General features: G+C 41.1%; 2 protein-coding genes across 3 annotated transcripts in view; both read right to left on the bottom strand.

Annotated features, from left to right (window-relative positions):
- The window catches only part of P2RX5 (purinergic receptor P2X 5), a 28,325-nt gene extending 24,784 nt beyond the window's left edge, over window positions 1-3,541 (bottom strand). The window contains exon 1 of the mRNA XM_053892559.1: window positions 2,523-3,541. The gene's annotated coding sequence lies outside the window, so the exon portion shown is untranslated. The remainder of the gene's footprint in view (window positions 1-2,522) is intronic.
- A 3,118-nt stretch (window positions 3,542-6,659) lies between these two features.
- Window positions 6,660-12,401, bottom strand: part of ITGAE (integrin subunit alpha E) — a 72,618-nt gene continuing 66,876 nt past the window's right edge. For both annotated transcript variants that reach the window (XM_053892556.1, XM_053892557.1), the window contains 2 exons: window positions 8,392-8,496; window positions 6,660-6,989 (listed from right to left, as the gene is read on the bottom strand). In XM_053892556.1, coding sequence (XP_053748531.1) covers window positions 6,894-6,989; window positions 8,392-8,496 — 201 coding nt within the window. In that variant the 3' untranslated portion in view covers window positions 6,660-6,893. The remainder of the gene's footprint in view (window positions 6,990-8,391; window positions 8,497-12,401) is intronic.

Genomic DNA, 12,401 nt, shown 5'->3' with positions numbered 1-12,401 from the left:
ACCTGAGCCGAAGTCAGATGCTTAACCGATTTAGCCCCGGGCGTCCCCCCCAAAAAACGTCTTCTTATTTCATGGGAAAGTACGTGGTCTTGCCGACAAAGTGAGGTAAACTAAAGCTATGATTATATATCCATTAAGCAAATAAGTCAAGTAAAAACAGAGATCCCAGGACATGTTCATGCTGCTGATACCATGTAACATGGCTCAGTCCTTCTGGAAAGCTATTTGGCATCCTATAGCAATTACAAAAATGTCTTTAATTCCACTTTTGGAAATGTTGAAAGGGTCTCTTTATAAACTGTAAAGAGCTCTGCACAGTTATTAATTCCCCAAAGACACACTAGACCAAGGTGTCACTTCTACCCATCCCCTCCACCTACATTTGTCAGCAGCATTTTTTTCTCTGACACTGGTTCCTTGAAAATGGTCACAAATTCTCACAAATGGCAAAATATATGGTTCTATTTATGTAAAAGAAAACAGGGGCGCCTGGGTGGCTCAGTCAGTTAGGCATCCAACTTTGCCTCAGGTCACGATCTCACAGTTCATGGTTCGAGCCCCACATCAGGCTCTGTGCTCAGAGCCTGGAGCCTGCATTGGATTCTGTGTCTCCCTCTCTGTCCCTGCCCCCTTGTGCTCTGTCTCTCCCAAAAATAAACATTAAAAAAATTATATAATGCTATTTAAAAAAAAAAAGAAGGAAAACAAAACAAAACCCCAAACCTATGTACTATATACGTATTTATGTGAATATTTACAAGTGCACAGGATAAAGCCTGGAAGGATGTACACCACACCAGTTCACCTCAGCTTCTAAGGAGGGCCACAGGGTGGGGCAGGGTGTGACAAAGGCAGTTTTTCACTTTTCACTGTGATCTTACTGTGAGAGTGTTATTAGTTATGTACTTTCCAAAATATACTTCCACTAATCAAAGTCAAGTTAACTGAAGTTGGAAATTGTCTATTTAGGTGCGTCCAGCTACTTCCTGACCTCTGATACTAGAACTACTCTTCCTAAAGTGATTAAATGTTTCCCTTGATTCCATTTACTAAATCTGTTTTGTTTTTTTTAATTTTTTTTAAGGTTTATTTATTTTTGAGAGACAGAGAGAGACAGAGCATGAGCAGGGGAGGGGCACAGAGAGAAAGGGAGACACAATCCGAAGCAGGCTCCAGGCTCTGAGCTGTCAGCACAGAGCCCGCTGTTGGGCTCGAATTCACAGACAGCAAGATTATGACCTGAGCCGAAGTAGGAGGCTTAACCAACTGAGCCACCCAGACGCCCCACTAAATCTGTTCTTAAAATAATGGTAGGGGTGGCTGGCTGGCTCAGTCGGTGGGTGGAGCATGCAACTACTGATCTTGTGGTTGTGAGTTCAGGCCCCACGTGGGGTGTAGAGATTTCTTAAAAATAAAATCTTTTTTTAAAAAAAAAGTAATGGTAAAATTCTGGCACTATTACAAGGCTTACCATTACTAATTATAGCTAGGAGACCCCAAAATACCTATATCCCTAAAATACCTAATTTCCCTTCTTGTAAGGGTACAGAAGATGTGCACAGACCTTTCACTATATACGGATAATGTAAGACTGCTGAGCTTTGCCATACGAAGCATCCTTTCTCAAAATTTAATTAGGCCTAACAAGCTTGCCAGATTAAGGTTTTCACATCTGCTTGATGTCATGCCTTCTTCAACAACCAAAGTTCAGATGTTTTCAGAAGAGAAAAAGGTTATTTGAATCTGTGCTCACTAGGTGTTAAACGGGGGAAATGAAAACAGAGAAATCACAAAGGGCATTTTCCCCATGCTAGTGTCAAGCTGACTTCATCTTGGTCCTTATCTGGTCAAGACAGCAGCCATAACCCATTGTCCTTGTATCTATACAAGCTTTGGCACTTCCTGTTCTCAGGGAGAGGACAATGAACAGGAAATGGAAAATGCCTGGCACTAGAAAAGCATCTTTTAGAATAAAGGCCTTGGCCCAAGCTATAGCAGATGAATTTGTAAAATCTAATCATGTCTCTGTTTATAATAGTCCTTTCCCTTCTCAGACTGGTCCCTTACACAGTCTCTTGACTACAAGTGCATTGGTTTAACTCCAATCAGATCAGCACAGCTCAGTCAATAGCTCATAGGTGGTCAATATAAGGCTTGACTGTTATAATGGGAGTAGGATCTTATTTGTAATAATAATTTTTTTTAATTTTTTCTTAATGTTTATTTATTTTTGAGACAGAGAGAGACAGAGCATGAACGGGGGAGGGCCAGAGAGAGAGGGAGACACAGAATCTGAAACAGGCTCCAGGCTCTGAGCGGTCGGCACAGAGCCTGATGCGGGGCTCGAACTCACGGACCGTGAGATCATGACCTGAGCCGAAGTCGGACGCTTAACCGACTGAGCCCCATAATAATAATTGTTTAAAAAAATATAAATCCAAGGGGTGCAACTCACCTAAAACACTGCAAACTTGGACATAACTCCTGGATCCAACAATAGGAAAATATCTAAGCAAACTTACCTCTTTCTTTGCCTTCAAAGACAAATCCTCTGAAGTAACTCAAGAAGTGTAAAGAGGGAAGAAGTCCATGGTAGCACTGGAAATTGAGAATGATACAATAAAGGAACCAAAAATATGAAGGAATTCTTGGAAGAAGTGATGCAGATGGAATCAGATCAGCAGAAAAGCTGATCACGCTAAAGAGCCAGTGATTTAACACAGGTAACATAAGAGGCTCCATGAGAAGTGGATGGGTTCTCCAATCAAGCCCCAGAAATTGCCAAAGGCAGAGTGGCAGGGAGTGAGACCATGGGCAGGCTGTGAGGCAGACAGTGGAGGGTACACACAGCAATCCCCTTAACATCAGGCAAAGTTAACTTCCCAGAGCTCTACAAGTTCTAGTCAAAGAAATAAGGGTGAAAAAGAGTACAAATACAAGAAAGACTCCACATCACCATTATTTCTTTTTTTTAACATTTATTTATTTTTGAGAGAGAGAGAGAGCACATGCATGAGTGGAGGAGGGGCACAGAGAGAGGGGGACAGAGTATCTGAAGCAGGCTCTAGGCTCCGAGATGTCAGCACGGAGCCTGATGTGGGGCTCAAACTCGTAAACTGCGAGATCATGACCTGAGCCAAAGTTGGACACTTAACCGACTGAGTCACCCAGGCGTCCCCCAAATCACCATTATTTCCAGACAGGATTTTCTCCTTTGAAAATCCAAGAGAATCAACTAAAAAGCTATTTAAAAAACAGAGTTCAGTAAGATGGCCAGATAAAATATTCAAAAGAACAAATTTTCTAAATACAAGCTCTATAATCAGCCAGGGGAAAAAGACATTTTTCACAGTAGCAATAAAAAATATAATATAGGGGAGCCTGGGTGGCTCAGTCGGTTAAGCATCTGACTCTTGGCTCATGTCCTAATCTCACAGTTGGGAATTCAAGTCCTACATCGGGCTCTGTGCTGACAGTGCAGAGCCTGCTTGGGATTTTCTCTCTCTCTCTCTCTCTCTCTCTCTCTCTCTGCCCCTCCACTGCTGGCATGTATGCACATGCGCTCTCTCTCTCAAAAATAAACTTAAAAAAAAAAAAAACAACAATACAGCTGAAAATAAAAGTCTTCATAAATTAAGATCTCTGAAAGAAATTATAAAACCTTGCTGCAGGGTGTTTTCAAAAATCTCAGCGAGTGGAGAAATATCTTATTTCTGAGTAAGAAAATAATGCTGTAAAGAAAGCAGTTCTCCTCAACGTAATCTGTACATTTATTTATTTAAAAAAATTTTTTTTAACGTTTATTTATTTTTGAGACAGAGAGAGACAGAGCATTAACGGGGTAGGGGCAGAGAGAGAGGGAGACACAGAATCGGAAGCAGGCTCCAGGCTCCGAGCCATCAGCCCAGAGCCCGACGTGGGGCTCGACCCACGGACCGCGAGATCGTGACCTGAACTGAAGTCAGACGCTTAACCGACTGAGCCACCCAGGTGCCCCAACCTAATCTGTACATTTAAATTAAAACCTCAAAGGTTTTCTTTTAGGAATCTGAAACACTGATATTAAGAATTATCTGAAAGAATAGAAGCAGTAGTTTTTCTTAAGAATGAAAATGTCCTATCAGGTATCACAGTTTACTGCAAAGTTATAATGAAAACTGGTATCAAAAACAGAATCCCATTTTCCACAATGATCAGGTTGGCAAAATAGTGAAAATGTGATGATGTCCAGCTGGTGGCAATGGACACGGTGGCACTTTGATATTCTCTGAGTGGGGGTGTCAACTGGTAGAAACCTTTTGGAGGTTGTGATCATCTATCAAAAACAACTGAATTGAAGTGTAGCTGACAATGTCATATTCGTTTCAGGCGTACAACGGTGATTCAACAACTCTACATGTTCTGCTGTGCTCACCACAAGTGTAGCTACCTGTGTCACCATACAGTGTTGTCACAATGCCACTGGTTACAATCCCCGTTCTGTACCTTTCGTTCCCATGACTTATTTCGTCTATCAAAATTTTAAATGCACGTCATCTCGGAGCCAGTGATTGTGCTGGGAACTTACCCATCGACATACTTGAAAAGCACACCAGGGAGGATACGTGTTTAGAGATGTTCATCACACCTTTTCTTTGTAATAAAAAGAAGGAAAGAAATAGAAACAACCTAAATATCCACTTGTAGGGATTTGTTAGGTAAATACAATGCAGTGTATCACGGAACTGTTAAAAAGGATGGGGTAGATCTGCAGAGGTTGCTACCGAAAGGTGCCTAAAATCCATTAGATGAAAAAGTAGGAGGGAGAACAATCTATACAATCTAATTCCTATATCCATACATGGATATGCATATGCTGGTATATGCAGAGGAATATTTTTAAAGAATATCTAAAAATGTATTAACAGTGGTTGCTTTTGGAAAGAGATTGGAGGTGGAGAGGAGAGGGAGACTAACTTTTTATTTTTTAGATACCTTTGTGCTGTTTAGAATTTATCGTTTGCATAATGCTAAAAAGTGTTCCTTCAATTGTGGTACTGGTACAGTAACAAACACATCAGTGAAACAAAATTAAATTTCCAGAATTTATATGTATTCATAGGAATTTCACGAGTAGTAACAGCAGAATTTTAATTTATTAAAAAAATTTTTTTTTTAACGTTTTATTTATTTTTGAGACAGAGAGAGACAGAGCATGAACAGGGGAGTGGCAGAGAGAGAGGGAGACACAGAATCGGAAGCAGGCTCCAGGCTCTGAGCCATCAGCCCAGAGCCCGACGCGGGGCTCGAACCCACGGACCACAAGATTGTGACCTGAGCTGAAGTCGGACGCCCAACCAACTGAGCCACCCAGGCGCCCCAGAATTTTAATTTATTAATGGACATTTCATTAATGACATAGAGACAGCTGTTATTCACTGGAAATAAAATAGTTGGACTCAAGGTCAACAGGAAAACAGAAACCACTCTAGATATTTCAAGCAGAAAGGGATTTACTAATAAGAGTTATGTTTCAAATCTGTTGGGAGGGCTGGGAGATAAAAACGGGAGAGTTGGTATCACCCAGAGGTCGGGAGTTGCAGGGAGGGGCCGCGCTGTCGCACTGCCGCTCAGGGGTCTGTACTCACCTGCCTCCACCACTGCTGCTGCAACCAAAAGAAAGACCTCCTATCTTTCCACCTTCCATCTCATTCAAGTGCCTCTCACTGGCAAAATCGAAATTAGAAACCCACCTCAAAGGAGTCTGGGAGATGTTTGAAGCCTTTTAGCCCCTGCGAAACGGGAGAGCGTGAATAAGCCAAAAGGAGGTGGTTATTTCAGTTAATGGTGCTGTGAAAGTTAGTTATGCTTCTGGGAGAAAAACAAAACAAAAAGCAAAACTCAGTCCCTAATTTGCACTTTATACATACACACATTTCAGAAAAAATTAAAAATTAAAAAAATAACGAAAGCATCTGAATTAGATCAAGAAGACAAGGATATCTTTCTACATTATATACTGATACACCGTTTAATTTATTGCAATGACTTTTATGATCCATGAAAACAAAGACTGTTCCATTGCAGGGTTAAAAGTGGGGAGATGGGGCCAAGTTTTGACAGCAAGGGATATAAAAATAAAATAAGATACTAAGAGCGAAGCCGGCCTGTAACTAGGCCCTCATCTCTGTGCCCCCAACTCCCAGGCCAGGTTCCATCTCCTCCTGTGGAAGAATGCTCTCTCCTGGTGACAGTATTTACCAAGGAACAGAAGTCTCCCTGAGCAATCCACTGATCAGGAAGCTGGGTAAGGATTAGCACAGTGCATGAAATAGATGTATTCATACATACAACAGAAATGAAACTACAGAACAGTGTTGCTTTTCTCCTCACCTCCTAGTTCCTGTTTTGGTGACCTCTGTTTTTCTACTTTTTACATTTGTTCCAGGCGTGCTTTTTTTGTGTTTTGATTTGAAGTAATAGGCCACATCTTAGGATCTTGAAAATGCCAGGATCACTTGACCACTGTCCCCCAAGATGTACTTTGTAGAACACTATGTTGGGAGACATCAATGGAAATGCCAAGAAAAAAGCATTCTTAGGCAAATAAGGTTGGAAATTGCTATACCTCCTCTTGGAGAAAAAAAATATCACAAAGTAGATTTCTGTATTAAAGGCACTTCTTTAAAGAAAAATTTAATTTTATTTAATTTCAAATGTTTCCCAAGTTTATTTTCTGCACAATACACAGACACTCTGGGGACAGTGTATGGTTAAAAAACAATGTTCCATTAACAATTTGTTAGATTCTGCTCTAGATCATCTTAAAAAAAAAAAAAAAAAGTAACGACACCAAGTCTCTAGAACTTGAAGGACTGGCTGATGTTCTCTCCCAATGGATGAGGAAGCTGGTCCTAATTTTCTTCTGTGAGCAGATTCTCTGATTTCAGCGAGGCCTTCCGTGTGCTGTCCAAGTTCAGATGCTGGTATTTTCTTTTAAAAAAGCCAAACTAAAACAAAGGAGGGGAAGTCCCATTATAGGCCTAAGATACCCATCTGTTTTAGAAAACCGTCATCTAGTTCTCTAGAACTTCTCACACCTCCTCTGAATTTCTCCCTGATAATCCAATCCTTCAAGATCAGTCTTAAAATGCTACCTTTCCACAAGTCTTTTCATTCTCCAGTCAGAAGTGATTTTCCACCTTCCTCTGAAACCCCAAACCTCCTTAACCTTTTTTTTAAAATTTGAGTGAGAGAGCATGTTTGAGTAGAGAAGAAACAGAGGAAGAGAAAGAGAAAGAGAAAGAGAAAGAGAAAGAGAAAGAGAAAGAGAAAGAGAAAAAGAGAGAGAGACACAGAATCTCAAGCAGGCTCCAAGCTCAGTGAGGAGCCCAATGCAAGCCTTGACCCCATGACCTAGGATCATGACCTGAGCCAAAATCAAGAGTCAGGCACTTAATGGGGCGCCTGGGTGGTTCAGTCAGTTAAGTGTCCAACTTCGGCTCAAGTCATGATCTTGTGGTTCACAAGTTTGAGCCCCGTATCAGGCTCTGCACTGACAGCTCAGAGCCTAAAGCCTACTTTGGATTCTGTGTCTCCCTCTGTCTCTCCCCCTGCCCCACCCCAGGTCACAGTCTGTCTCTCTCTCTCTCTCTCTCAAATAAATAAACATTAAAAAAAAAAAAGTCAGACACTTAACCCATTGAGCCACTCAGGTGCGCTGCTCCTTAACCTTTTTTTAACTTAACTAATTCTGCAAAATATTATAATTTTGGCTATAATGGATCTTAGTTATATAAAAATACTCAACCTACTACAGACAGTATGGCCTCCTACAGCAAGAAATGCACAATCTAGGGGCAGCTGGCTGGTTCAGTTGGTAAAGCATGAGACTCTTGATCTCAGGGTTGTTAAGTTCAAGCCCCATGTTAGGTGTAGAGATTACTTAATTATAAAAAAAAAAAATTGAGGAAAAAAATAAAAGGGAAACTCACAATCTACTAGGAACAGAAATAATTATAATACGGTGTGATGACTGACACTTGGAAGGGTTTCCAGAAAGTAGCTCACAGGAAAAGCACATAGCTCAGAGGACTGAGGAATCTCTGGGCTGGGTCTTAAGGAAAGAGTGTGAGCAAGGTGGGAAAGGGCATCGGGGTGGGGGGACGGCAGTATAGACAGCAAGCACACAGACACAAACCTATTTAGTTACACGTGTTTGGAGGAAAAAGCAAGACTTAAGAGTTGAGAAGGGTAAAGGCTGGAGAGTGAGGATCTTGAAAGCAGTAAAAAAAATGTCTGAACGTTAAAACAGGGGAAGGAAAGTAAAGGATTTAAAATAGGGGAATGACCATCAGATCCGTTTTAGGAAAATCTCTCTGTATCTTAATACTTCACATGAGTAGAACTGACCTTGAAAAGGGTGATTATAATCACAATCAAAACCAGAAGGCCACCAGCACTGCTTATAAAGATGAGGTGCAAATACTCCTTCTCTTTCAGGAAGATGATAGTGATCTAGAACAAGATACAGAGATCATCCAATAAGTCTCCTAAAGCAGATGAGAAAAAAATTCCACATGTTATTTTAAGGAGCAAAATATGAGAACTTGGCAACACTCTGTATATTGACCAAGACTGATGACAGTAAGGGAAAAAACTAAAGTTTCCTGATGCAGCATCTAAAATTACCTAACGAGGCTTTCAGTTTCTGGTTCTACATGTAGAGAGCGTGGTACGTGCCACTCTGTACTAACAAGTAAAAAGCTGAACAGACTGAAAAAGCAACAACTCTTCTTGGCGCCCTAAGAGAGGGGAGGATACTTGGCAAACTGCTGCCCCCAAGATTAGCGAGACAGATAGACAAATACAGGCAGTACAGGCTTCCCAGCGCTGGGGTAGGAAAACCCAATCTGTAATTCATGAATTAATCATAAGAAGTTCAGTACTGACAACTCTCAGACTTAAAACCTCCAGGGAACCCAGTCGTATGGGAGCCTCCACAACACTATAAGGTTTTCCTCTAGGAGCTTGACCAGATCCCTACGGTAAATGCTCGACAAAAATCCCTTGATGCTTCTGGCAAGGGGAGAAGAAAAGGAACCATTTTGAAATAGGCCAGAGCACTCTGGCCTGCCATCGGGGAAACTAGTTAATTGGAACGTAACCTGCTAAGAGCCTAACTGACCCAGGGTAAGAGAAATACCCAACTCTAGGTATCCTGTCCCACCTAAGGGGACTGAAAAAAAAATGAGAAATACTTCTGAGGTTCACAGCCCAGAGGTGTAGGTTCACAGCACAGGAGCATGGGCTCACTAAAAGACTGAAATCTGATCACAGGATGGTAGAGCACATAAGCACTTCCTCCTTCCCCTCCCCCACACCTCACCACCACATCACTGAAGACCTATTTACAACAGTTCCTTTACCTGGTCCATCGTATCTGGTTATCAGGAAAAAAAAAATTACCAAGAAAAAAGAAACAAATAAAAAATCATAAAACATATCCAGATGCAAAAAACATCTTGAAGAGACAAAGCAAGCCTCAGAAGCAGACACGGAAAGGTGTTTGAATTATCATCAGACTTGGAATTTACAACAACTATGATTAACATGCTAAGGGCTCTAACAGATAAAGTAGACAGCATGCAAGAACAAAGACAAAGAACAGATAGGCAATGAAAGTAGAGAGATGGAAATCCCAGGAAAGAACCAAAAAGAAATGCTAGAGATAAAAAAAAAAAACACTGTAACAGAAATGAAGAAAGCCTTTGATGGGCTCATTAAAAAAAAAAGACTGGACATGGCCAAAGAAAGAATCTCTGAGCCAGATGTACCAAAAACAAAAAAAAAAATCCTCGAAAACCAAAGAGAACAAAAACTGGAGGAAAAAAAATAACAACCCCCCCCCCCAAAAAAAAACAAAACAAAAACAAAAAACCAACAGCACAACAAAATTATGTAAAGAACAAAACACTTTACACTATTTTGGTCAGTCAGGAGATCTGCTAAGGATTATCTGACAGTTTAACAGAGGTCCCAAGGGACTGGTCTCTAGGTTTGAGAGAACACTGAAAGAAAATCAGTTTTACATCCAGCTCTGCCACTCTGTGTCCTTGGGCCCCCAGCTCATCATCTTCAAAATGAGACCTATTTTAAATGATCTCTAAGTCCTTTCCAACTCTGTTCTGACATCATTCTGACAGCTCTTTTTGACCTTGCACAAACCCCTAAAGTCTGATAACACGTTTGTCCCACATGAAATATGACAAAGACACTGGTCTGCTCTTCACCAAACTAAAGTATATGTTAAGATATGATAATGAATGCAATATGGCATCCATGTATACTACAGTTGACCCTTCAACAACACAGGCTTGAACAGTGTAGGTCCACTTATATGCAGATTTATTTGTGATATAGTACTATAAATGTATCTTTTATGACTTTAACATTTTCTTTTCTCTAGCTTACTTCATTATAAGAATACAGTATATAATAGAATAATATAATAAGACATCCAGTCAACGGTATACTATTAGTAGTTAAGTCTTTGGGGAGTCAAAAGTTATACATGGATTTTCGACTATGTGGGGAGCCGGCACTTCTAATCCTCAGGTTGTTCAAGGGTCAAGTGTACTTACAGAGTTCTTGTATTAGAAGCATCCCCAGCATTGTCGTCTAAAGGCTGTCTCAATCTCAAGAGTCTAAGCTCTCTTCTCACTAACAGGACTCAGCTGGAAAGCTCAGCGGATGTTGCTTCCTGAGACCCATTTATGGCCCTCCCAAGCTGTAGCCAGCATACAGACCATGCCCAGAGCATGTTCCCAGGACTTAAGTGGGGCCAGAAGGCCATGAAGACTTCTCTGCCTGCCCAAACACTGAGTCCTTTCATGCAAGTGTATAAGCAACAAGGTCAGGGATAACTGCTGTATGAGTTGGAAAGATGGACAAATATACTCCTTTAAGGCCTCCTCAATTAAGTTATAAATGCTGGTTACTTCCTAGGGTTGACCCTCCAGGCAACTATTTAATTCAGACGGAGCTGAGCTTAATAGGTGTAAGTTCTGGGCCTTGACAATAGAGAGGGAGCAAAGCAACAGACTGGGAGGAAGAACAGGAAGAGAGCTGGTTTTTCTTCTATGTAAGAGTGAATGGGGGGGGGGGGGGGGTAGCAGGGGGAAGGACTTGAGAGTATGGGTTTAGGAAAATAATGAAAGGAAATCCCAAGGTCATAGTGGTATAACAGGCCAGATCTGAGTAAAAGAAATGCTCCTCTTTCTCAAAGCCTCTTCCCCTTTTCCTCTTCTAAACCCACAGGTTCCAAAGGTACCCCAAAGCTACCCTGGTAAAAGTGAAGGAGAAGCGGGACACAGGGTACCTACTGCTTGCAGCTGAACACTGAATTTTTTAATTTTCTATCAGAAATCATGGCTGATCTAAGCTAATCATGACAGAGCTATTCCCCTTTGCCAGTGACTGACATGAGATCCAGTTCTCACTGACAAGATGTAAGGAGACAGCTGTTGGGAGTTTTTAGGAAAATTTCCCTTCCTACAAAGGGAAGTTTTGCTACTGATCTCTTGCTTCTTATTTTGTATCCTGACACATGAAAACACAGCACTTGGAGAGGTGGTAGCTTTGTGCTGGCCACAAGGGAAGGTATCACCAACACAGATGGAAGGGCACAAGATTCAAAGGAGCCAGGCCGTTGACCAGAGAAACAACAGATGCCCTTATGGTACCTTAGTGAGAGTTTTCCCTTACTTGCAAATGAAACGCACTTGGATACATAGGTATTTATACTCACAGGTTCATTCTACCCTTGTTGCTTATTGTCAGGAACAACTTAACACTTTGCTTAGAGTATTGAATTTAAAGAAAGGAAAATAATTATAAGGAATCTATGTATAGAAATAAAAGCCATCAGCAAGAGGAAGAAATAAATAATTTACAAATGTGCATATAAGAAACTGTTAACCATAACACCCTTTGGGAAGAAGGAGCTGGGGGCATGGGAAAGGGGGGGGAATGAAGGAACCATTATTTTTCATTTGATATTTTTCTGTAAGGCTTGGATTTTCTTGCTCTTCTATTTTTTTTTTTTAATCTAGGCAGTGGGACAATGGGGCACTTCTCTTTCCCCCATATAATTTTCTGTATTAGAAATAGTTAAAAAGAAAAGTGTTATTTCTGACATGTCTAGAGAACTGTTCGTTTCTCATACCCCAGGAAGGAAATCAGAGAGCCTAACATTTAGCAATCCAGCTCATTTTCTTGACATCCCCTCCAGTAATGATCGTGCCTGACTAAAGGGCCCACAGATGGATTCTCTCTCAAGCCAGGAGCACATCTAGGTTAAGTGTCAACAAGAATGACAGCTCAGAGTAGCACACACAGCATTGAGCCCATAGATCACAGAC

This window comes from Panthera pardus, unplaced genomic scaffold (assembly GCF_024362965.1).
Source record: "Panthera pardus isolate Hobbes unplaced genomic scaffold, ASM2436296v1 HiC_scaffold_3, whole genome shotgun sequence".
NCBI classification, from domain to species: domain Eukaryota; kingdom Metazoa; phylum Chordata; class Mammalia; order Carnivora; family Felidae; genus Panthera; species Panthera pardus.
Note: the sequence above shows the minus strand (reverse complement) of the source record. Positions and strands in the feature narration are given on the sequence as shown.